This window comes from Salvia miltiorrhiza, chromosome 3, assembly GCF_028751815.1.
Source record: "Salvia miltiorrhiza cultivar Shanhuang (shh) chromosome 3, IMPLAD_Smil_shh, whole genome shotgun sequence".
Classification (NCBI taxonomy): domain Eukaryota; kingdom Viridiplantae; phylum Streptophyta; class Magnoliopsida; order Lamiales; family Lamiaceae; genus Salvia; species Salvia miltiorrhiza.
In genome coordinates, this window is record NC_080389.1 from 9,855,031 (window position 1) to 9,880,310 (window position 25,280).

Here is a 25,280-nt window from a genome sequence, read left to right on the forward strand (position 1 = left end):
CTTTTTTTTTGCCTATAGTTTTTTTATATTAATTCATGTTGTGATCATAGGTGCATTGTTAAAACAAGTAATGTTATTGAGAAGCATCTAGGTTAAACTTACCATTATAACAACTATATGAGAGTTGTTTTTTAGCTTGACAAATTTAAGATTTCCACTTCATATAATTCTGTGTTTTATGTCTCATCTCGGAATTTCGGATGAGATTCAGTATCTCATAATTTTTTGTGCTACCGCGTGTCTCACTATTTTATTTATATATTGATTTTAATAATATTTTCAGTAAAAAAATAAAATCATTATAATATTATGAATCATACTTAACTTTAATTCAAAGAATTGAAATTAAAAAATTATACCCTATTTTTGAATTTATCAACCCTAATAATGAATTATTAACTAATAAAAATGAAATTAAATGATAAAAGATAATTATATACTCTAATTGAGTGGAATAAATCGTAGTGAATAATTAGAATCAAAAAACTAATTAATAATTTCAAAATTAAACTAAAACATACGAAATCAAATTTGATGAAGAAAAGAAGAAAGAAAATCATAAAAATTGAGTCGAGTGGGACACCAAATTCGGTAATACTGAATTTCAAGCGATGTATAATAAGCAGCTCTCTTATTTTGTGTATTATGTAGAGGTGGACGCACAAAAAATATTTTGGGAGAAATTAAAAAAATTGAAAACTAATTTCCTGCAACATAATATAAGAGTGCTAAAATCAGAAATTTAATTAAAGCCAAATAATAAATACGAGGTTTAAAAACTGTGGTTTTGGGGGTGTGCTTAGCAATTACCACTCCTAAATTAAAACAACACTATTAAAATAAAATACATATGTCTCAATGTTACATAACGATAAGCAAATTAATTTAGTCTGTTATTAAACACATCATGAGACAAACACCTTCTAACAATCAGTCTTTTCTCTGCGATGACGACTCTCCATTTCCTGAAAAAAAATATATATATGATTTTTTATAAGTAAAAAATAGGATTAAAATAAACTAAAAACTTAATTTTTCCGTAAAGACTACAAACCTCTTGCGCATAATCTAAACATAATTACACTGAACTTTAATTAATGAACTCGTGGTTCTGGATTCGAATTCATGAAAGATATAATTACTTTATAGATTCAGTGCAGTCGTAGTGTGAATACTAAAAATTAGGTTTTTAGTATTTAACCCTATCCAAAACACATACTATAGTAATATATATGTAGATTATCATATAATTTTATTGAAATATTGTGTTTCATCAACTAAAGAAAATTTACCGTTTCCATTTGTTGCAATGAAGATGCGTAAATGTGGGTCGACAGGAAGACCGACATCCTCGTACCTCTGGTCATACAATGAATACCTAAAATTCCATATTTGATATATTAAGAGGTTAAAATTTTAATATGCAAATTGATCAAATAAATTAGATTTATATATAAATTTTACCTTCCCTCATTGTAGCTGCTGCTTGAACTGTATCTATGAAGACTTCGACCAAGAGAATTCCAACCTTGATAATTCGGAACTGCATCATCTTGCGAAGGCGCTTTCCTCTGCAAAATAAAATATACATATTACATGTACTGATGAAATAAAATATGAATGTGTAACACAAAAATATAGTGGATAAACCCTTGAGACAAATCAAGATTCGAATCCAGTAAACTATATATGTCTCACAGTAAATATGTATGTTTGAACGAAATAAAATAAAGGGGCAACTAAACTATATAGTCGTAGTTTGTGTTCTCAACTTTCAGCATTTTTCTAAAACAATATCTTCAATTTACGTTTTCACTTTAGAAACCCTTTGCTTTGAAAAAAGTTTGATTTATGTCCCACCTAATCCGATGAAAAATTGATGAGTAACCAAGTTAGGTGAATTCTTAGGGTTTAGAAATTTTCCTCGAATTTTATATCGTATAATGCAGCTTCTGACCAGACGACTTAGCTCATTATTCCATTGCTGGATAATAATATAAACGAGACATAAATCAAACTTTTTTCAAAGTTGATGATTTTTTTGAAGTGAAAAACTAAAGTTGGGTATACAAACTACATATGATATATATATAAAAAAATTGAATGCTTAACTGAGGGTTCGAAAAAAGTAGAAGATTTTCTTTTGAATTCTAGAAGTACGTGGAACAACTTAATTTTAATTCTATTTATTATTTTCCATGAAAATAAAATGTATATAAATATAGAATTCATACCTTCAAAGCTGATGATGAGGGGCCGTTAGAACTACTTGGATTGCCAATGCCTAGGTCGAAGCCACTTGGTGTATTCATTGGATATGGAGTTCCTTGAGTGCTAACCGATCTAAGTATAGACATAAAATAAGTTAGTTTTAAATATTTTTTTAACTTAAATCATAAGATAAGCTAGGCATCATATAAAATAAGCTAGCCAACAACATGGTATATATGAGAGTCAAAGGGTTTTTTAAGACAGTAATTTAGATTGATTTGGAAATTAGGACAATAATTTTCGAACTTGTAAAAATAGGACACTAATTAATAAGTGTTGCACCCGCAGGACATTTTTCGGCCAATTATCGAATTTTCGGACTTTCCCGCATGGACCAAGCACATGAAATACAATCTGGAGCCGTAAAAATGATAGGCTTGCCACATAATCAACCCCTCCGTGCCGCGGGTTGTCATGTGCTTGATCCGTGCAAAAAAATCCCAAAATTCAATAATTGACCCATAAATGTTTTACGGGTGCAACGCTTATTAATTAGTGTCATATTTTTACAAGTCCGAAAGTTATTATCCTAATTTCCAAATCAACCTAAGTTATTGTCCTAAAAAATCCTCTGACTCTATCTATGAATAGAGGGAGTGATTATTATAGAAAGTAGCTATATTTATCATATAAAATAAGTCCATTATGAATTCGCTATGAAACATAATGAATTCGCTATGAAAAATGATGAATTAAAAAAACAATGAAATTTTTATCATATCTTATAGGATTCAAACACTAGACCACAAATGCATTCAGACGGTCTAACACAAAACTTTTTTTTTTTTTTGAATTAGGCATAGAATAAAAAGATGCAACACTAATTTTAGATCGTCTTATTTGTAGTATTATAAGTTCGATTTCTTTATTATATTTACATATTATATCTCATATTTCACTTCACATTTAATTCTCAACTAGCATTTGCACCCCGTGCAATGCACGGAAAACATTTTTATATTTTTATATATATAAATTGATACCAACTCAATTAAATATAAGAAAAAAATTAATTTTCACTTAATATATTTGAGTTGAATATTTAAAAAATAAAAAAAACAAAGAAAAATTCACAATAATAAAAATTGATATTGTGAAAAGGCATAAATAATAAGTAAAAAGAATAAAATAGAAAAAATTTATTTATTCAAAAAAAGAGGAGAGATGAGAGAGAATTTTTAAAAATCATTAATCTTTAAATAAATATAACTCTCCATTTTAAATCAAATATTTACATAAAATATATCAAATGAATGCTCAAATTTCACAATTTTAGAAAGAAATAATATTAAAAAATAAGAACACAAAGAAAAAATTATATTGTACAAATAAAACTTCAATTTTTTATAACTACAAAATTGCCACTTATTAATTTTGAAATCAATTTGAAATTGAAAATTATCTTCTTAATATATTATAAATTATTATATAAATATAAATTTATAAATTATTTATAACCAATGCCTTATAAATTGTGTATATATACACATATAAACATATAATTCATTATGGAATTATAAACGTGGGTTATGCAATTTTTATTTTTAAACGTGGGGTGTGCATTTTTTAAAAAAATTATGGGTTATGCAATTTTAATTGAGTTAGTTACTTAATTTTTGAATATATACAATAAGTCATTATTTTTGTAAGAAATCACAAAATTGCCATTGAAATTGATTTAAATTAATTTCTAATTGAAAACTGCTGTTTTAATATAGTATAGATGTTTACCTAAATGGAAGTGAAGGTTCAACTGTTGCGGCATTGTTTTGCGCTTGTTGTGCCAAATAAGTATTTTGAGTTTCCACGTCATTTAATAGACCAATCATTGAGCTTCCAAATGGTACCTGCATGAATTGTACATGCAAAAATAAGAAAAATATATAAACAATTTTTTTTAAGGAAATAAACAACTTGGTAAAAATAACACACTTTAGTCTCATTTTCTCAACTGACAAATGATGGAAAAAGGTATATAATATAATTAATGTTGGATTAATCCCTAAATAATCACAACTTTTGATCCATTTTGCAATTAATTAAACACCACTTTCAAAATACCTTTAATAATAACTTAACATTTTGATCTATAGCAATTTCGACATGGATCCCTCGCATTTTAAGTGCTAATTAATACTATGCATTTCAATAACAAATTTTTGTTTGAAATGAGGGTTGTCGAAATTATTACAGATTTGGGTTCGAGGATTTCTTTATTTAATATGTATCCAAAAAAAAGATAGAGTTACTAATAAAATATTTTAAAATGGTGTCGAAATTGTAAAATGTATCAAAAATAGTGATTTATTCATCGATTAATCCTAAAATATCTTACCTTGAGTGATGAGGTTGTAGGGCTTTTTCCATTGTTGGAGATGTTGTCAATGCCTAGATCAAAGCCACTGGGTGTGCTCATTGGATATGGAAAGCCTTGAGATCTCATTGATCTAAATCAAAAGGTAAATCAATCACTAATAAATAAATTGTGTTTAATGAGAACCAAAACCATGAGAGATGTTCAAATGAAAATCATTATTTATAAAATAAAAATGGAGAATCATTTTCAGTCCTTTTTCGATCATCAAGATCGACAGTGGATTCACCATCTTGTTGGATGAATGCATCTGATTTCGAATCCTGAAGAGAGAGATCTTTCTTTAAATACATTAATTTTAACAACAAATATATTATTCTCACGAAAAGTGCAGTTCTCATTATAACCATAACTTCAAAATCATACTACAACACATGGACATTATCTTGGTTCTCATTTATTCAATTAATATGCACATAAATTACTTAATTTTATATTGATTTTACCTCATGGAATCTAAATTCTCAGACACCATTTCATTGTTTTGAGCATGAGCTGCCGAATAAGCATTATGCATGCCGGTATTACCCGATGCATCAATTGCAGAGCTTTCAAATGGTACCTATCATGAATAATGTAAAATTTGTTTAATATATCACAAAATAGTGGGTGGTTTAAATAAAATTAATTATTCTTATATATTCTAGTAACTAAAAAACAACTTGCACTATTGGTACCCGTATATTCTATTATTATCATAAAAAAGAAACATTATTATTGCACATGAGTACTTTTTTCGTCCATAAAACATCTTTATAATTTTTTTCGCCAATTCAAAAAACATCTTCCTACTCTTTTATTAACATAATATCACTAATTATCACCCTCAAAACTCCCACATATTGCCACTAATGGACTCACATAAATCCACTAACTATCATCAGTATTTCTAAATTATGGAGCCCTTTTTCCACTTACCAAATACACAAATAATTTTTTTTTTAACCCTTATCCACTACTATGAGGAAGATGTTTTATGGATGGGGTATTATTTTACGTTAAAATTCAATCTACTACCATTGCTCTATATTTGACTCAAATTATATATATAAAAAAATTATCATTATGTATAAATAATCTTACCAAGGTTTGTGAGGATCCAATTTGCACCCCTCCATTTGCAGAGGCAGATGATAACATATGAAATTGAGGAGGCATATTTGATAATGATAGGTTGTATCTATTCATCATCATCTCATCGTAGTGTGCTTGATCTTCACCCAATATCATTGCATTATTATTGCTCTTAAATGATTGACTCGCTTGATATCTATTAAAAAATCAAAAGTTACAATTTTCATTCATTTTGCAATTACAATACAACTATTGAAATGTAAACTTACTATACTTAATTTTTTGTGTCACTAAAATATTGATACAAATTTCAGCATTATAATTAATTATAGTGATCTTTTAGTTGATTTTGCAATATTGCAAAACCAACTAAAAGATCATGATATTAGATAATAAAACCCAAAATAACAATTTATTAGAAGCAGAAGAGTACTTACAATTACAAACAATGACAAAACCAAAAGGAAGCAGGTTAGTTTCTATAATGAATATTAAGTTATTAACATAATCAATCTTTAAAAGTTACAAACTACTGAAAAGTTGAACTTACAATACTAATTTTTTATTTTCTTGTCACTAAATATTGTTCAAATTAATCTCCGGCACAAAAGGAAATAAAAATTCAGCATTATAATTGCAAATCCAACTAAAAAAATCGTGATTTTTAGATAATAAAACCCAAAATAAAGTAGCAAATTAAAGAGTACTTACAACTGCTGATCACGTGATTGTAAATTACCATGCGAATAGGCTGCGGAAAAATCCACATTTGCTCCATGAAATTGTGACACCATTTCCCCCTTCTCACAAGCATAATATTTAATTTAATCATCATGATTACTTAATATTTAATTATCCAAAAACAAATACATAAACCGTATATATAATATCCCATATGAAATCAAAGGATAGATAAAAAACAATTCCACCTGTAATGGACCTCTTGAAAAATTCAGTGCACCCTCAAAATTTGAAGTTTGATATTCACTTGTTTCAGGGATGCTAAAACATTATTTAGATAGTTAGAGACGCATGAATAATATATAAATATTATACATATTAAAATTTTAAAATTTCGTCTAATTATTAATTAATTAATTAATTACCTGTATCTTGAATTTTCAACTGGGAAATCTTGGGAAGAAGGATTCACAATAGCACGCAGTTCATCATTATAGTTTTGCTTCCTTTGATTTGATGGCGATTTTGCTGAGCTTGATCCTTGTTCCATTATTTAATTCTGAGAATATTATATATATATATATATATATATATATATATATATATATATACAACACAAAAATTTTAATATTATTATATCATAGATTCGAATTTTAAGCCATAAAACAATGCGAAAAAATATAAAAAATTTCCATGTAATAGTAACTTAGAAGATGAAAAGAAGATCAATTTAAGTACAAAACATCCTTAGTTATTATTCTAGACGATAACTTCACTTTTCTTTATATTCATTTTGGGAAAATAGTGAGAAACTTTCATTAAATCCTACAAAAAAATCAACATTTTTTTTTTCATTTTCAAGTAAAATACAATATGATTGTTGAAAAATGAAAATAACACACATGTGCGGATTAAATATCATAAATACGATGTATTTATTAAAGTCATATCGTTCTTTGCACGCCGTCAACTTTTGGATTAGATATGAACTCCTATTGAACACGTATCAAGAAGCGACAATAATTCATCAAATTACTACACGACAACGGAATATAATAAACATTAATAAATCAACAATACTTTTGGAGCAGATACGAACTCTTATTAAACACGTATCGAGAAGCGACAATAATTCATCAAACTACTACACGACAACGGAATATAAGTAAACATTAATAAATCAACACACGCTCGAAATTATTAAACTTCAAAACTACTAAATAACCAACATTGGATCTACCTAGAATTAAAAATATGCATCTTTGATCTCATCAAACATACAAATCGAGATTTGATTGAACTCAACCTAAACTAGCACAATAAGCAAATTGAAATCAACCAATACCTTTGCAAGTAACTTAATATTGATTTAAAACTCTTCAAATCTGCAAAGAGTCATGAATTTGATAACAAAAGAAGAATATATATAAATGAAAACTACTTTCACCAAAGGGATTGCAGTCTTCACTTCTACACAATAAAAAAATGAATTCACATTTACTTTTCTTTTAATGATTTATAGGGGTTCAAGCCCAAACCGGATTAGGTAAAAATGAAAATTGAAAAGTAAGAATTAATAACTTTTTTCATGCTGCCGTTTGTGTAATCTGCTCTGTATTATAGGCATCCATTGATACATGCAAAAGCATTTAATTTGAGATTTGAAATTTAAATTTCTATGCCCATGAAAATAAGGGTGTAAGTATCTGTAAGTGCTTGCCTTATATTGACCAAAATGAACTGCCTATTAATGTTATTTGAACTTATATTAAAGTATCCGTTGTGGATTAACATAATCTAAGTTTTTCTCAAAAAAAAAAATAATCTAAGTTAAATTTTAAATATTATTCGATTTGAAATGTATACATTTTTGGATCTTTTGTGTGATACACTTGGCATAAACATAAAAAGGCCCATAACTTTTACGAGCCCAAATAACAAAATGAAATAGTGTTTGTTTGGGGGAGCCCAATTGTGTTACTTTTAAGATCCGTTTATTTGTAAAATTTTAAATCAAAATCATTGTGACGGTGGAGCCCAATTGTGTTACTTTCAAGATCCATTTATTTGTAAAATTTAAACCAAAATCATTGTGGTGGTGGAGCCCAATTGTGTTACTATCAAGATCCATTTCTTTGTAAAATTTTAAATCAAAATCATTGTTGTTTAAATCGAATGGATCCTAATTATAATAATAATAATAATTATTATTATTATTATTATTATTAACACATCATGTCATTATCCTCCTGTAGTGACCCGCTCTTTTATATATTTTAAATCCAGTATTTCGTGTTTATTATTTTTCATCAGTGAATGGAACCGGTTATTATCCGGATATGAATTCAGCTTATGATCCTGAATTTATATTATTGAAGCAGTCAGTGATGTTTTTCAAAAGTTATAACTGACTTAGCGAAGTCATGTTATTTATTGAGCGAGATGAGACTATCGATTCTATTATTTATAATTACTTAAGTCGTGGATTATTTCCGACTCGTGAGTTAATTAAATCTACGGAGTTAATTTAGATTCATTTTACAACCTGTCAATTCTAGCAAGGTGGGAAATCATATGTCGAAAAACGGGATTTATTTAAATAGATGGACAGTATCAAAGCAGATACGAGCACGCGATTCATATTACAATTGCAAAAGCACCGAGATATACGAATATATCTCATTTATTCACCACAATCAACCTCCATTTCTATCTTCTAAATTACACCAACACCAAGTACCAAAAGAAAAGAATAGAATAAGAAAAGGAAAAAGAAAAATGGGCTGCAAGCCGCCTACTTTACAACCTATCACCTTTTACAATTTACCTGCTACTTTATCAAAAGGAGGAAAAGAGAAAAGGAGGAAAGAAAAAAATGAAACGTGTGTGTGTGCACAAAGAAGTAGCTGCCACATCACCCTTTCCTTTCCTTCCCCTCCAACAGTTGGATCAACTATGCCAAGGTACCACCTATAGAGAGTTTTTCAGCCACCCTACGACAGCACCATCCCCTCAGCCAACCACCATCTCCAATCCTTTAACTTTACAGCCAACAACTCACTTATTAAAGCACCAGCCTAACACTTCATTCCTTCTCTCATACACCAACCACCAGAAAGGGAGATGAAGAGAAGTTAATTCCTGCTGCCAACTGCCAAGTATCGAGAGTTCCTTCCCCATCGAATTCTATAGCAACAAGCAGCCAAAAACCAAACATTCACAAGGTACATATTCACTATCTCAATTACTCCTCATGCTACATGATTCACCATCAAGCATGCTTCAGTTTTATAGAATGCGGAGTTCATAGATGAGTAATATATGCACATATAGACTTAGCAAAGTCACAAGCACAGAAATCAGTTCATACGTATTTATTTTTCTCACATGAGACAATGATGGGAGTTCTTATGACAATAGCAAAACCATGATGCCTAGTTTCAATCTATAGCATAATCGACAATAGGAGCCAAAGGTTTAATTTACGGACTGCACTGAACTAGAAAAACCACATCTTGCTGCTTTTGCATTTAAAAATACTAAGAGTTAGGGTCGAACCTTGAGAGGTTTGGGCAGAGAACAGAGATGGTGTTGAAAAACAACACGGGTCGATGGAGGCTATGAGTGACTGCTCCGATACGCCGAACATCTAGCAGCGGCGGCAGCAGCGGCCCCGCTCGCTGGTCGCTCAGTGACGGCGGCGGTGACGATTTCGGGTGGAGGAGAAATTAGGGCTCGCCCTTTCTCCTCGAGCATATGTAATTGAGAGGATAGACATAGAAAGGCAGAGAAGATGGTGGACGGAGAGCCAGCCGACGTTCGCCGGATCCCAGTTCTTCAACGGCGGCGGCGATTTATGATAGGAGAAATTAGGGCTCTTGTTGGTGTGATTTCTGAGGGATTCACTCGAGAGGTGAAGGCGTAAGAGAGAAGCAGACAGGGTCGCGCCGACCGATTGTGCAGCGACCTCGCCGGATTTGCAGAAGCAGCAGACGCGGCGGCAGAACTCGCGTAGAGAGAGAACGATCGGCGCCGATTGAATCGCTGGATTTCGGACGAAAGAGTAGCAGCAGCGGCAACGATGATATTTCAGATCCATGGTCCGATTTAGGGCTCTGCGATGAAGAGAAAAGGGGGCGTTGGCTAGACGTGTAGGAGGTCGACGCCGGTGATAGCGGACGATGGCTGGACCGCCGGAGAAGGTGGAACCGACCGAATTTTGAGGGGCGCCGAGCGAGCAGGCTGGAGAGGAAGGGGCGAGCAGCTCCTTGAGAGAGAGAGAAGAGTGAGACGGCAAGGTGTGCCGCCCTCTGCCAGGCACGGCCGCGCCGGCAGCGGCGGCGGCGCCTGCCTCGGCTGGAGACGGATCGAGAGAGTGAGGGAGAGATCGGCTCCTTGAGAGAGATAAGAGAGAGGACCGACAGTGAGAGAAAAAGAGAGAATGGGCTTTGATTATTTTAAAACTTGGGCTTCACTTTTAAATGAGAATTGGGCTTTCTTTTATTTTGGATGGGCTGGTAGTGATTGGGCCGAAAATTTTTGAAAGAGAAAGAATTTTGGGCCATTTTCCTTTAAATACTAATTTTGGAGCAGATTGGGCTTTCTCCTTATTATTATTAGCTTGGGCTTTCACAGTTAAATTCGAATTGGGCCAGTCTTTTATTTAATTGGCCCTTCTCATTAATTCTATTGGGCTCGATTAATTTAAGGAGTTGGGCTGATGCATATATTTATGATGGGTTATTATTCTAATCCCATTTATATTTTATTGGGCCAGTTTAATTCATCACTTGGGCATAGTTTTATTTAATTTTAAGCTCAGAATAATTCATTCTATTCTTGGGCTAATTTTAAATTATGGACTGAAATTTTATTTAGTTGGGCTTTACATGATTTATTTATTTGAGCCCAACAGACCTTATTTTAATATCGGCCTTATTATTTTATTTCTTTGGGCCGAGGCTTATTTAATTGCAGCTGGGCCTTGCGTACTTATTTAACTTAGCCCAGCTATTCATTATTTATTCATTGGACCAAGATTTATTTAATTACTTAAGCCAATGAATTATTTCGATTGGGCTTTCGTACTATTTATTCAGGCCCACTTCTACTTAATTAATTATCAGGCTGCCTTGTTGAGCCTCTTAATTATTGAGCTTATATTATTGTTTCCTTAAGGCCAAATATTATTTTGAGCTACCATTATTTATTTGAGTTAAGCTACTCGTTTTATTTAATTAATTGGCTACTCTCTTTTGAGCCTATTAATTATTTGAGATTATATTAGTAATTATGTTTCTATCGAAAAGCCCGATAGTTTCTACAAGGTCACACCTCGTTTAAAGCCGAGTTAGTCATTTTTCAATCAAGTACAAATGCGAGATTTATTTCACAACTAGAATATTACGATGAGGAAGGAAGAAGCACAACTTTATTCGACCGCGTTAGACGAGAATTAGTTAAATCTATTAACAAGGATTAATAGTAGAATTCCCGATTATCGCTCAAAAGATTAGATCATGCATACCAGATTCATGCATAGTTAAATTACACTTTCTCATTAATTAAGAATTTTCCTCGAGGCAATGTCTTATTTTATATTCTCGTGATTAAGGTCAAGCGCGAGAGTAAGAACTACACAAGGAGTTAGAGTACCTTAGCAAAACTTTGCTATCAGGTGGGCAATTCCTTACGCGTAAATAAAATGCTATGCAAATGTTATGCTTTAAAATGCAAATTGGATCTTCAAGTATGGTATGCTTTATTACGCTTAAATGAGTTAAGCTTTATTATGCTGCACGTTAAATGATTTACGCTATGCTGTTTATACTATTTACGCCCTATGTAATTTACGCTTGATTACACTTATTTACGCTTGAATGCTTTACGCTGATAAGTTTATGCTTATGTTTGATGCTTGCGTCTGTTGGGGGAGGCCTCCCTCAACAGTACGATGCCGTGTCCGTTGAGGAGGGCCTTCCTCACGGCGCGATGCCTGTGTCCGCTGAGAGAGGCCTCTCTCGCGGCGCGATGCCAGTATGCCAGTATGCCAGTGTTACAGCGTCTATTGGGGGAGGCCTCCCTCAATAGTACGATGCCGTGACCGCTGAGGGAGGCCCCCTCTCACGGTGCGATGCCCGTGTTCGTTGGGGAAGGCCTTCTCCACGACACGATGCGTGTTTATGATTGTTAATGATGAAGAATGCCCTTATGCTATTTATGAATTTGGAAATGTTTAATGAGCAAAGGATATGAAAGAAACTCATGCCTCTTATGCGATATTGTGAAATTGTTAATGATGTTATGTTATATGCTTGGCAACTGCCCACTAAGTACTCTTGTACTTAGCCCTTCGATGTTTATGTTTGTGCAGGTTGAGCTGTGATGGGCGATGAAGTGTTGTTGCTGAGTGGAGTTTTTGTCGAACTTAAAGTAGGCTCAGAAAGGGTACATGTCTTCATACATGTATCTCAGTTATGCATTCCGCTGTAAACACTGATTATTTCAGTTACGCCTTCCGTTGCAAACTCTGATAATATTTTAGCCAAGCCCCTAACGATGCCTTTTTCTTTTTAAGGAATATAACGCGTATACAAGTTCTTTGAGTATTCTTTTATGCGCCCATTTCTCAACCCGCTTCTTAATTTCCCTTCCCCAGTCATGATTTTCCCGGATTAATTATCCTTAATTAAGGCCGGTCGTGACAGAGTGGTATCAGAGCAGTTCGTTTGCTCTGAGCCTAAGAGTTATTTAAGCCAAACTTAGAATGGATCACTAAAGTGTCTAGAGTTCAATCGACAAAGCTCAGCACTTCATCGCATCACACTCAACGAAGCAGAATGGTATGCTCTTCCAAGTTTTGAGTTAATGTTTACAAAAAGTGAGAATTATCGTAATAGCAAAGTGAGTAACTGTTAATAGCTATGTTATGTTGTTATTGAATGAAATGATTTACGCAAGCACGATTAGGTATGCCTATGGAATGAATCCCTATGAACATAGAGCTATTAAGATATGAGATCACCACTACTACAGAACATAGAAGCAAACATAGAAGAAATTAGATTGTATCTTTTGGCGGCTATAGTGAAGGCAGCAAGATAAGTGATGCGTATAGAATAATTTTTAAGCTCATAATTTTATAGCCGCTATAAATCTCCATGACTTATGTTTAAGTATCCAATTTAGATGATGTGATATTATATGCTTAAGAATTGATATGACTCATGGATTTGAGATGCTAAGGACCCTTAAAGCTTACTACATCAATGCTGTCATTGGAGTTATGACTTGTTTACAAGTTATAATAAGTTGACCTTTACAAGAATTCTTTCGAGGTTTGTATTAGATTATGCTAGAGTGTACTAATTGACACATCCTTGCTATCAGAATGCCGCCTAAGAGAGGACGCCCTGTGAGAAACAATAACAATCGCAGAAACCATAACGTTGTACCAGAAGAACCACAAGATGCTCAAGGACATAACCCACCCCCTCCGCCCCCAACTAGGAGAGTCGAAGAACTCTTTTTAAGGCAGAACCCACCTACGTTTGACGGAACGAGTGAACCGGCTGAAGCTGAGATTTGGGTGCGTGCCATGGAACGCATCTTCAACTTTCTACGTTGTACTGATGAGGAGCGCCTATCTTGCGTCTCGTTCCAGCTAACAGGATCAGCGGATTTCTGGTGGGAAGCACGTCGAAAAATTCTGACACCAGAACAATGGGCAATTTACACTTGGGAAGATTTTAAGACAGGATTATATGATAAATATATTCCGAAAAGCTATAGGAAGAAGAAAGAAGCTGAGTTCTACGAGTTAAAGCAAGGAAAGAAATCTGTGGTTGAATACGACAAGGAATTCTGCAACCTGTCTAGGTTTGCTCCGCAACAAGTGGACACAGATGAGAAGATGGCAGAGAAATTTTGTGCCGGTCTGCGACACGAAATTAGGATGACTCTAGCGAGCCACGGAGGACTCTCATACACGGAGTCTCTGAACAGGGCACTTGACATTGAAGCTGCGATGCCGTCGGACAAGTCCGCCCCACCGTTTATCTCGACGCCAAACGACTTACCGGCAGCCTCACATACGCTCAAAGGGAAACGCAAGTGGGACAACAATGAAGACAATATCAATCAGACTAATAAGACAATGTCGCAAGAAAATGAACGGGCTGAACAGTATGTTCAACAAAGGCACGAGGCACAGACTAATCTCGAGCCAACTGGAGGTAACCAAGGTCAGAAAGGAATTTCACCTTGCCCAAATTGCGGTAAGATGCATAGGGGTATCTGTCGGGCTGGAACTAACGGTTGTTACAATTGTGGCCAAAAAGGTCACTACTCCACGCAATGCCCCAACAGACAACGAGGTTCAGCAATTGGGAACACCCACACCCCCTTGCCAGCAATACGTGGACACTTGCGAAATCAGTCTCAATCACATTAGTGAAAGTCTTATGGAGACATCACGGACAAGAAGAAGCCATGTGGGAACTAGAAGACAAGATGAAGGAGAAATACCTCGAACTGTTTTAGCAGAGATATGCAAATTTCGGGACGAAATTTTTGTTAAGAGGGGTAGTATGTAGTGACCCGCTCTTTTATATATTTTAAATCCAGTATTTCGTGTTTATTATTTTTCATCAGTGAATGGAACCGGTTATTATCCGGATATGAATTCAGCTTATGATCCTGAATTTATATTATTGAAGCAGTCAGTGATGTTTTTCAAAAGTTATAACTGACTTAGCGAAGTCATGTTATTTATTGAGCGAGATGAGACTATCGATTCTATTATTTATAATTACTTAAGTCGTGGATTATTTCCGACTCGTGAGTTAATTAAATCTACGGAGTTAATTTAGATTCATTTTACAACCTGTCAATTCTAGCAAGGTGGGAAATCATATGTCGAAAAACGGGATTTATTTAAATAGATGGACAGTATCAAAGCAGATACGAGCACGCGATTCATATTACAATTGCAAAAGCACCGAGATATACGAATATATCTCATTTATTCACCACAATCAACCTCCATTTCTATCTTCTAAATTACACCAACACCAAGTACCAAAAGAAAAGAATAGAATAAGAAAAGGAAAAAGAAAAATGGGCTGCAAGCCGCCTACTTTACAACCTATCACCTTTTACAATTTACCTGCTACTTTATCAAAAGGAGGAAAAGAGAAAAGGAGGAAAGAAAAAAATGAAACGTGTGTGTGTGCACAAAGAAGTAGCTGCCACATCACCCTTTCCTTTCCTTCCCCTCCAACAGTTGGATCAACTATGCCAAGGTACCACCTATAGAGAGTTTTTCAGCCACCCTACGACAGCACCATCCCCTCAGCCAACCACCATCTCCAATCCTTTAACTTTACAGCCAACAACTCACTTATTAAAGCACCAGCCTAACACTTCATTCCTTCTCTCATACACCAACCACCAGAAAGGGAGATGAAGAGAAGTTAATTCCTGCTGCCAACTGCCAAGTATCGAGAGTTCCTTCCCCATCGAATTCTATAGCAACAAGCAGCCAAAAACCAAACATTCACAAGGTACATATTCACTATCTCAATTACTCCTCATGCTACATGATTCACCATCAAGCATGCTTCAGTTTTATAGAATGCGGAGTTCATAGATGAGTAATATATGCACATATAGACTTAGCAAAGTCACAAGCACAGAAATCAGTTCATACGTATTTATTTTTCTCACATGAGACAATGATGGGAGTTCTTATGACAATAGCAAAACCATGATGCCTAGTTTCAATCTATAGCATAATCGACAATAGGAGCCAAAGGTTTAATTTACGGACTGCACTGAACTAGAAAAACCACATCTTGCTGCTTTTGCATTTAAAAATACTAAGAGTTAGGGTCGAACCTTGAGAGGTTTGGGCAGAGAACAGAGATGGTGTTGAAAAACAACACGGGTCGATGGAGGCTATGAGTGACTGCTCCGATACGCCGAACATCTAGCAGCGGCGGCAGCAGCGGCCCCGCTCGCTGGTCGCTCAGTGACGGCGGCGGTGACGATTTCGGGTGGAGGAGAAATTAGGGCTCGCCCTTTCTCCTCGAGCATATGTAATTGAGAGGATAGACATAGAAAGGCAGAGAAGATGGTGGACGGAGAGCCAGCCGACGTTCGCCGGATCCCAGTTCTTCAACGGCGGCGGCGATTTATGATAGGAGAAATTAGGGCTCTTGTTGGTGTGATTTCTGAGGGATTCACTCGAGAGGTGAAGGCGTAAGAGAGAAGCAGACAGGGTCGCGCCGACCGATTGTGCAGCGACCTCGCCGGATTTGCAGAAGCAGCAGACGCGGCGGCAGAACTCGCGTAGAGAGAGAACGATCGGCGCCGATTGAATCGCTGGATTTCGGACGAAAGAGTAGCAGCAGCGGCAACGATGATATTTCAGATCCATGGTCCGATTTAGGGCTCTGCGATGAAGAGAAAAGGGGGCGTTGGCTAGACGTGTAGGAGGTCGACGCCGGTGATAGCGGACGATGGCTGGACCGCCGGAGAAGGTGGAACCGACCGAATTTTGAGGGGCGCCGAGCGAGCAGGCTGGAGAGGAAGGGGCGAGCAGCTCCTTGAGAGAGAGAGAAGAGTGAGACGGCAAGGTGTGCCGCCCTCTGCCAGGCACGGCCGCGCCGGCAGCGGCGGCGGCGCCTGCCTCGGCTGGAGACGGATCGAGAGAGTGAGGGAGAGATCGGCTCCTTGAGAGAGATAAGAGAGAGGACCGACAGTGAGAGAAAAAGAGAGAATGGGCTTTGATTATTTTAAAACTTGGGCTTCACTTTTAAATGAGAATTGGGCTTTCTTTTATTTTGGATGGGCTGGTAGTGATTGGGCCGAAAATTTTTGAAAGAGAAAGAATTTTGGGCCATTTTCCTTTAAATACTAATTTTGGAGCAGATTGGGCTTTCTCCTTATTATTATTAGCTTGGGCTTTCACAGTTAAATTCGAATTGGGCCAGTCTTTTATTTAATTGGCCCTTCTCATTAATTCTATTGGGCTCGATTAATTTAAGGAGTTGGGCTGATGCATATATTTATGATGGGTTATTATTCTAATCCCATTTATATTTTATTGGGCCAGTTTAATTCATCACTTGGGCATAGTTTTATTTAATTTTAAGCTCAGAATAATTCATTCTATTCTTGGGCTAATTTTAAATTATGGACTGAAATTTTATTTAGTTGGGCTTTACATGATTTATTTATTTGAGCCCAACAGACCTTATTTTAATATCGGCCTTATTATTTTATTTCTTTGGGCCGAGGCTTATTTAATTGCAGCTGGGCCTTGCGTACTTATTTAACTTAGCCCAGCTATTCATTATTTATTCATTGGACCAAGATTTATTTAATTACTTAAGCCAATGAATTATTTCGATTGGGCTTTCGTACTATTTATTCAGGCCCACTTCTACTTAATTAATTATCAGGCTGCCTTGTTGAGCCTCTTAATTATTGAGCTTATATTATTGTTTCCTTAAGGCCAAATATTATTTTGAGCTACCATTATTTATTTGAGTTAAGCTACTCGTTTTATTTAATTAATTGGCTACTCTCTTTTGAGCCTATTAATTATTTGAGATTATATTAGTAATTATGTTTCTATCGAAAAGCCCGATAGTTTCTACAAGGTCACACCTCGTTTAAAGCCGAGTTAGTCATTTTTCAATCAAGTACAAATGCGAGATTTATTTCACAACTAGAATATTACGATGAGGAAGGAAGAAGCACAACTTTATTCGACCGCGTTAGACGAGAATTAGTTAAATCTATTAACAAGGATTAATAGTAGAATTCCCGATTATCGCTCAAAAGATTAGATCATGCATACCAGATTCATGCATAGTTAAATTACACTTTCTCATTAATTAAGAATTTTCCTCGAGGCAATGTCTTATTTTATATTCTCGTGATTAAGGTCAAGCGCGAGAGTAAGAACTACACAAGGAGTTAGAGTACCTTAGCAAAACTTTGCTATCAGGTGGGCAATTCCTTACGCGTAAATAAAATGCTATGCAAATGTTATGCTTTAAAATGCAAATTGGATCTTCAAGTATGGTATGCTTTATTACGCTTAAATGAGTTAAGCTTTATTATGCTGCACGTTAAATGATTTACGCTATGCTGTTTATACTATTTACGCCCTATGTAATTTACGCTTGATTACACTTATTTACGCTTGAATGCTTTACGCTGATAAGTTTATGCTTATGTTTGATGCTTGCGTCTGTTGGGGGAGGCCTCCCTCAACAGTACGATGCCGTGTCCGTTGAGGAGGGCCTTCCTCACGGCGCGATGCCTGTGTCCGCTGAGAGAGGCCTCTCTCGCGGCGCGATGCCAGTATGCCAGTATGCCAGTGTTACAGCGTCTATTGGGGGAGGCCTCCCTCAATAGTACGATGCCGTGACCGCTGAGGGAGGCCCCCTCTCACGGTGCGATGCCCGTGTTCGTTGGGGAAGGCCTTCTCCACGACACGATGCGTGTTTATGATTGTTAATGATGAAGAATGCCCTTATGCTATTTATGAATTTGGAAATGTTTAATGAGCAAAGGATATGAAAGAAACTCATGCCTCTTATGCGATATTGTGAAATTGTTAATGATGTTATGTTATATGCTTGGCAACTGCCCACTAAGTACTCTTGTACTTAGCCCTTCGATGTTTATGTTTGTGCAGGTTGAGCTGTGATGGGCGATGAAGTGTTGTTGCTGAGTGGAGTTTTTGTCGAACTTAAAGTAGGCTCAGAAAGGGTACATGTCTTCATACATGTATCTCAGTTATGCATTCCGCTGTAAACACTGATTATTTCAGTTACGCCTTCCGTTGCAAACTCTGATAATATTTTAGCCAAGCCCCTAACGATGCCTTTTTCTTTTTAAGGAATATAACGCGTATACAAGTTCTTTGAGTATTCTTTTATGCGCCCATTTCTCAACCCGCTTCTTAATTTCCCTTCCCCAGTCATGATTTTCCCGGATTAATTATCCTTAATTAAGGCCGGTCGTGACACCTCCTCAACCCCCTAAGTCCTAAATAGTTATACTTTATTTTTGTTTTACTTTTTATTTTTATGATTTTTTGTAAATAGAGAAAATTTAAAACGTGGTAGTGAAAATTGAGAAAACAAGAGGCCAAAAACAAATGGAAAAAAGAGACAACTTCTCCCGCAACAAAGCATTGTACCTTTCGCTGCAAAATTAGTTTCTTTTTTGGTCATTAGCGATTCAATATACGAAATTTGAAAATTATAAAAAATTTAAAAATAATGGCTCATTTTATTTTATTTTTTCACAAATTTCAAGATCTTTAAAAGCATATACAGATTAAAATATTATTGCAATTTTCCATAATTTAAATTTAAGTTAAAATTGAATCGACCTAGTATCATGACACAATTCTAATTTAAACGACGATGTTTTGATTATGTAATACTCTGTTTTAAATCTTTTTTAAAAGAAAGATTCATATCACCCGTTTTTCCCTTCTTCATGTCTCTTATCACGTAAATAAGCTAATTTGTGATGTACATTGATAGAATAAAATTACATCATTTGAATTAGAGTTGTGTTACATTATTAACATCATTTTAGATTCAATTTTTATTGAAATTTGAATTATGGAAAATTACAAGTGTTTGTTTTTCCTTTTGTCGATTCTTATAATTTGTGGAAAAAAAATAAAATAAACCAAAATTGATGTATTTTTGTTAAAATATGGTATAGACATATTGTAAGAGAATTTGAGAGATTGTAAAGATTGTTTCTTGTATTTCTCTTACTTATTTTCATATTACATTGATATCTATTTATAGAATACAACATGAAGCAAAGTCATACAAAATCCTACTAAAGTCACACAAAATATATCTTTAGACTTTTGCTAAATATTTCTATACTTCTAGATGTAGTTGTTTCTTGACTCTGATTAGTATTTTCAACACTCCCCCTCAAGTTGAGTAACGGGATTCCCGATATTCAACTTGCCAAGAACTTCTGAAAAATTCTTGGAGTTCACAGCTTTGGTGAGGATGTCTGCTAGTTGGTCTTCAGATCTTACGAATGGGAGCGTCACAATACCTCCTTCAATTTTTTCCTTGATAAAGTGTCTATCAACTTCTACATGTTTTGTTCTGTCGTGTTGAACAGGATTTTCTGATATGCTGATGGCTGCTTTATTGTCACAGAACATTTGACATGTCTTTGTCGGTTGAAGACCTAATTCAGTCAACAATCTTCTTAGCCACAGGACTTCGGTTAATCCACTCTTGATTCCCCTGAACTCGGCTTCTGCACTAGAGAGTGCTACCACTTTCTGTTTCTTACTCCTCCATGAGACAAGGTTGCCCCCAATAAAGGTGAAGTATCCTGCTGTTGACTTTCGATCGACGGGATTTCCAGCCCAGTCAGCGTCAGTGTATGCCTGTATTTCAAGATGTTCAAATTTCTTGAATAACACTCCATAATCAAAAGTTCCTTTCAAATATTTTACAATCCTGATCGCAGCTTCCATGTGGTTAGCTTGTGGTTGGTGCATGAATTGGCTTACCACTCCAACGGCATAAGAGATATCAGGTCGCGTATGAGAAAGATAGATGAGTTTTCCCACTAAGCGCTGATATTTTCCTCGATCAGTAAGTTCTGCTCCTTCCTCAATCTGTAGCCCGTGATTCATAGCAATAGGCGTCTCTGCTGGCTTGCAATCTAGCATTCCTGTTTCTGCTAGAAGGTCTAGAGTATACTTCTTTTGGTTGATGAAGATCCCCCTGTTTGACCTGAGAACTTCTATTCCAAGGAAGTACTTAAGTCTTCCCAAGTCCTTCATCTCAAACTCCTTGAACAGCCTATCTTTCAACTTTTGGATTTCTTCCAAGTCGTTTCCTGTTATGATCATATCATCAACATAAATGACTAAACAGGAAATAAGGTCACCTCTCTTCTTCAAAAATAAGGTGTGATCGGCATTGCTTTGCTGGTACCCAAACTTTTTCATGGCCGTGGTGAATCTCCCAAACCAGGCTCTGGGGGATTGTTTGAGCCCATACAGTGTCTTCTTCAATTTGCATACTTCACCAACTCCGAATTCTTTTGAGAAACCCTGGGGAACTTCCATGTAAACCTCCATTTCTTCTTCAAGTTCTCCATGGAGGAAAGCATTTGTAACATCGAATTGGTGGAGATCCCAATCCTTATTAGCAGCAATAGAGAGGAGAGCCCTGACGGTGTTCATTTTTGCAACAGGAGAGAAAGTCTCCTCATAGTCGATCCCATATATCTGTGTGTACCCTTTTGCGACCAATCGAGCTTTGTATCGCTCAATTGACCCATCTGGTTTTCTTTTGATGGTGAAGACCCACTTGCATCCCACAGTTTTCTTCCCTTTTGGCAATCTGCACTTCTCCCAAGTATGATTCCGATTTAACGCACTGATCTCCTTCTTCATGGCCTCTCTCCAGTGCTTAATTTCAAGAGCCTGTTCAGCTGTCGTCGGGATATCTTCATCATACAATGCTGCTTCATAAGCAACAGCAGTTCTGGATAGATTTCCTTTAGCGATCTTTCCAATAGAATACCGAGAGTTCTTCCCGACCTTCTCCGGAGTGTACCTTTTAGGAGGAATCCCTCGAGTACTCCTAGGAGGCAGCACGTATCCCTTGGTATCTTTCTCTGCAATATTCTCCTGTTCTTCATCAACAACTTGATGAACATAATCAGGTACCTCAGAAGATAAAGTTTGTTCTGAATGCCTTACCTCGGATATCAATGGTGGAGGAGATATAGAATCAGGGTACCGAGGAGATATGGGCTCTGTAGTGGATGAGACCTGCTCGGTGGCAAGGTTAACTGTTTCTGTTGGTCCTGCTTCCGTACTTGGCATTGGTAACCAGCTTAACAAGTCTATTTTATTTCCTTGCTCTCTCTCCCCCTGACTGTTAAGTTGGTTATCATAGAAGAACTCAGTTTCTTGAAAATCACAATTCGTGGTGGTTAAGACTTGACGAGTTTTAGGATTGTAACACCTATACCCTTTCTGATTAATGCCATAACCTACAAAGACACATTTAATGGCACACGGGGAAAGTTTAGTTCTTTCATGTTTGGGGATATGGACAAAAACAGAGCACCCGAAAACCCTAGGTTGGAGAGTAAGAGCAAGAGGGACAGATGCCAAGGTGGAGAGTTTTTCTAAAGGAGTCTGTAACTGGAGAGTTCTAGTGGGAAGACGGTTTATAAGATAGACAGAGGTAGCAACAGCTTCAGGCCAGAAGTGTGTGGGTACTTTAGATTCAATCATCACAGCTCTAGTCATTTCAAGGAGAATTCTATTTTTTCTTTCTGCCACACCATTTTGTTCAGGGGTATGGGGACATGTAGTTTGATGGATTATCCCCTTTTTTTGACAAAATTCCTGCATAGATCTATTGACAAATTCCCCCCCATTATCGGTTCTAAGAGTCTGAATGTTTTTCTCAAATTGAGTTTGAATCATGGTGGAAAAATGGGTAAATTTTTCAAAAACTTCAGATTTGTGTTTGAGGAAATAAACCCATGTCATCCTTGTGCAATCATCAATGAAAAGCAAAAAATATTTAAAACCCGGACCTCCGGCAATAGGTGAAGGTCCCCAAACATCAGAATGAATTAAAGAAAAAATAGATTTAACCACAGTATTATTAGGTTTAAAAGAGTGTCTGTGGCTTTTAGCCAAAATACAAGTTTCACAAGACAGAGTTCCCCCTTTTATTAATTCAGGAAATAATATCTTAAGATAACTTGTGGAAGGATGCCCTAACCGACGATGCCAAAGCCAAGCGTCACGGTTAGCAGTTCCGTGAGCGAGCATCACCTCGCCTTGTTGAGCTATCTCATCCACATAGTATAACCCATTTCTCTCAGTGCCACGTCCAATAATCTCCCCCGTCCTGATATCCTGAAGAAGACAAAATTGAGGATTCATTAGCATAGTACAATTTAGTTCTTTTGTAACATGGCTAATAGACAAGAGTTTATGAGACAGAGAAGGGACATATAGACAGTTTGAGAGGTGCATAGTAGGAGAGATTTCTATGGTTCCAGCCCCTTCAACACGGGTTAAGTCACCATTTGCAGTTTGAACATGTGTTCGGTATGGTGCTGATGCCTTCATGATATCAGTTTTATCAAAAGTCATCGTATCAGTGGCTCCACAATCAAAAATCCACCTTTTATCCCTATCCCTATTATCAGATGAGTTTTGATATGTAGCGGAAGATTTTAGGGATTTTCTACATAAAAGGCTGGTATTTTTCGTATTACACAAAGGTTTGGGGTGGTTTTTTAATTTATGAAAAACTAGGGAGTTAGTTTTCATAAGATGGGGTTCTTTCTGGAATTTAGAATAGTTCAGGGGTGGTAATTTTGAATTTGCAAAATTTGAGGGACTTGACCCCAAAAAATGGGGTCTTTTATAGTAATATGAGAAAATTAGGGGTTTATGTTGCAAAACACCACCAAACCCTTTATTTTCACCCCCAATACCTGCGCCTCCTTCATAGGCGACTTCACCTCCTTCATTCTTTCGATGAATCAGCCTGTCCGGACGTTCTACAGCCGCCTCCGCCGCCGCCGGTCGCATCATGGCCGGTGCCGCCGCCCTCACGGTCAGCGGAGACTGATCTCCAGCCGCCGACATCTCCCTCGCGCCCCACGTTCCAGCTGCCAGTCGGTCGACAGCCATGGCCTCCGACACCGTGGCCCACGCCGGCCGGTTTTCGGCCACCGCCGTTCCGGTCGGTGTTGCTCCACTTCCGTCTGCCATTTTTCCTTTCGCTATTTTGTTGTTGTCTTCCCACCATTCCGGGTAACCAACAATTTGGAAGCACATCTCTTTGGTGTGTTTGTTCATGCCACAATGAGTACAGTAGAGCTTGGATTTATCTTCCTTTTTTCGATTTTGGAAGTTCCCTGAGCGTGGTGGGTTGTTCCTGCTGGTGGCGGTGTGTGGTGGTCGGATTTCAGCCCGTTGAGTAGGGCGGTGGACGGCGGCGAGTCCGGCTCCGACTCCTCCCGATGATGAGGCGTCGATGTCGGCGTGGTTGGTTGCCGGCTGCAAGATTTGTAGTCGGGCGGCCTCTCTTCTCACTTTCGAGAACGCCGATTCCGCTGAGGGAGCCGGGATTTCCTTGAGGATATCCCGTCGAACGTGGTCATATTTTGAGTCCAACCCGGATAGAAATTGATACAGACGCCGACTCTCGATGAGCTTCTGGTATTTGGTGATGCCCTTTTCGCAGCAATCCAGCGGATTCGGCTCCCGTGTGTCGATGTTGAGCCATATGGCTTGTAGTTCATTCCAGTAGTCCTCTAGGGTAAGTTGTCCTTGGTTCACCTTATTTGCTTTCACCTCCAAGTCGTAGATTTGGAGCGGATCTGTGGCTCCACTACCGTATGTTACTGCTAGACTGTCCCAAACGGCCTTAGCCGTCTGATGTTGGGCGAAGTTCATCACTAGTTTCCCTTCCATATTCTGTAGTAACCAAGAAAAAACAGCCAGATCTGTTTCTTCCCATTTGTTGTAATTCGGATCTGCAGGTTTTGGTGGTGGTGGTTGTCCGGTGATGTGTCCGGACCTGCCCCTGCTGCCTATGGCTACCTTCATGAGGCGTGCCCATAGGGGATAATTGTTGCCATGTAATTTGAATCCGAGCACGACGTTTTTGGAGTTTCGCATCAGATTGGCTATTTGTTGGGTTAGCTCGTTTGTATCTGATTTTGGTTCTATGATCTGCCTTTCTTCTGACATTGTGATCTAATTTTTTTCAGGAAGGAAAATGGAGAAAAAAAACGGCTTGGCTGCCTTGATTTGGGT

General features: G+C 36.6%; 1 protein-coding gene and 3 long non-coding RNA genes across 5 annotated transcripts; 2 read left to right on the top strand and 2 right to left on the bottom strand.

Moving 5' to 3' along the window:
• Positions 1-9,040: 9,040 nt before the first annotated feature.
• Positions 9,041-11,389, bottom strand: LOC131017459 (uncharacterized). Its single transcript, XR_009099621.1, has 2 exons — positions 9,959-11,389; positions 9,041-9,586 (listed from the first exon to the last, which is right to left on the bottom strand). It is a non-coding gene; the product is annotated as an uncharacterized LOC131017459 (long non-coding RNA).
• On the top strand, positions 9,484-12,907 carry LOC131017460 (uncharacterized). The gene is made up of 3 exons (XR_009099622.1): positions 9,484-9,624; positions 12,015-12,077; positions 12,774-12,907. It is a non-coding gene; the product is annotated as an uncharacterized LOC131017460 (long non-coding RNA).
• An 860-nt stretch (positions 12,908-13,767) lies between these two features.
• LOC131017461 (uncharacterized) lies at positions 13,768-19,330 on the top strand. 2 transcript variants are annotated; one of them, XM_057946214.1, is made up of 3 exons: positions 13,768-15,963; positions 18,354-18,416; positions 19,113-19,330. In XM_057946214.1, exon 1 carries the CDS (start codon positions 13,791-13,793, stop codon positions 14,850-14,852), a length of 1,062 nt encoding a protein of 353 aa, XP_057802197.1. In that variant the 5' UTR covers positions 13,768-13,790; the 3' UTR covers positions 14,853-15,963; positions 18,354-18,416; positions 19,113-19,330. The 2 variants fall into 2 exon arrangements, with proteins under 2 accessions (XP_057802197.1, XP_057802198.1); XM_057946215.1 differs by lacking the exon at positions 18,354-18,416.
• Positions 15,380-17,728, bottom strand: LOC131017463 (uncharacterized). Its single transcript, XR_009099623.1, has 2 exons — positions 16,298-17,728; positions 15,380-15,925 (listed from the first exon to the last, which is right to left on the bottom strand). It is a non-coding gene; the product is annotated as an uncharacterized LOC131017463 (long non-coding RNA).
• Positions 19,331-25,280: the final 5,950 nt, after the last annotated feature.

What these genes read in the sequence shown, in the direction of transcription:
- LOC131017461 (XM_057946214.1), top strand. Translation starts at nt 13,791, where the DNA reads ATGCCGCCTAAGAGAGGACGCCCTGTGAGAAACAATAACAATCGCAGA.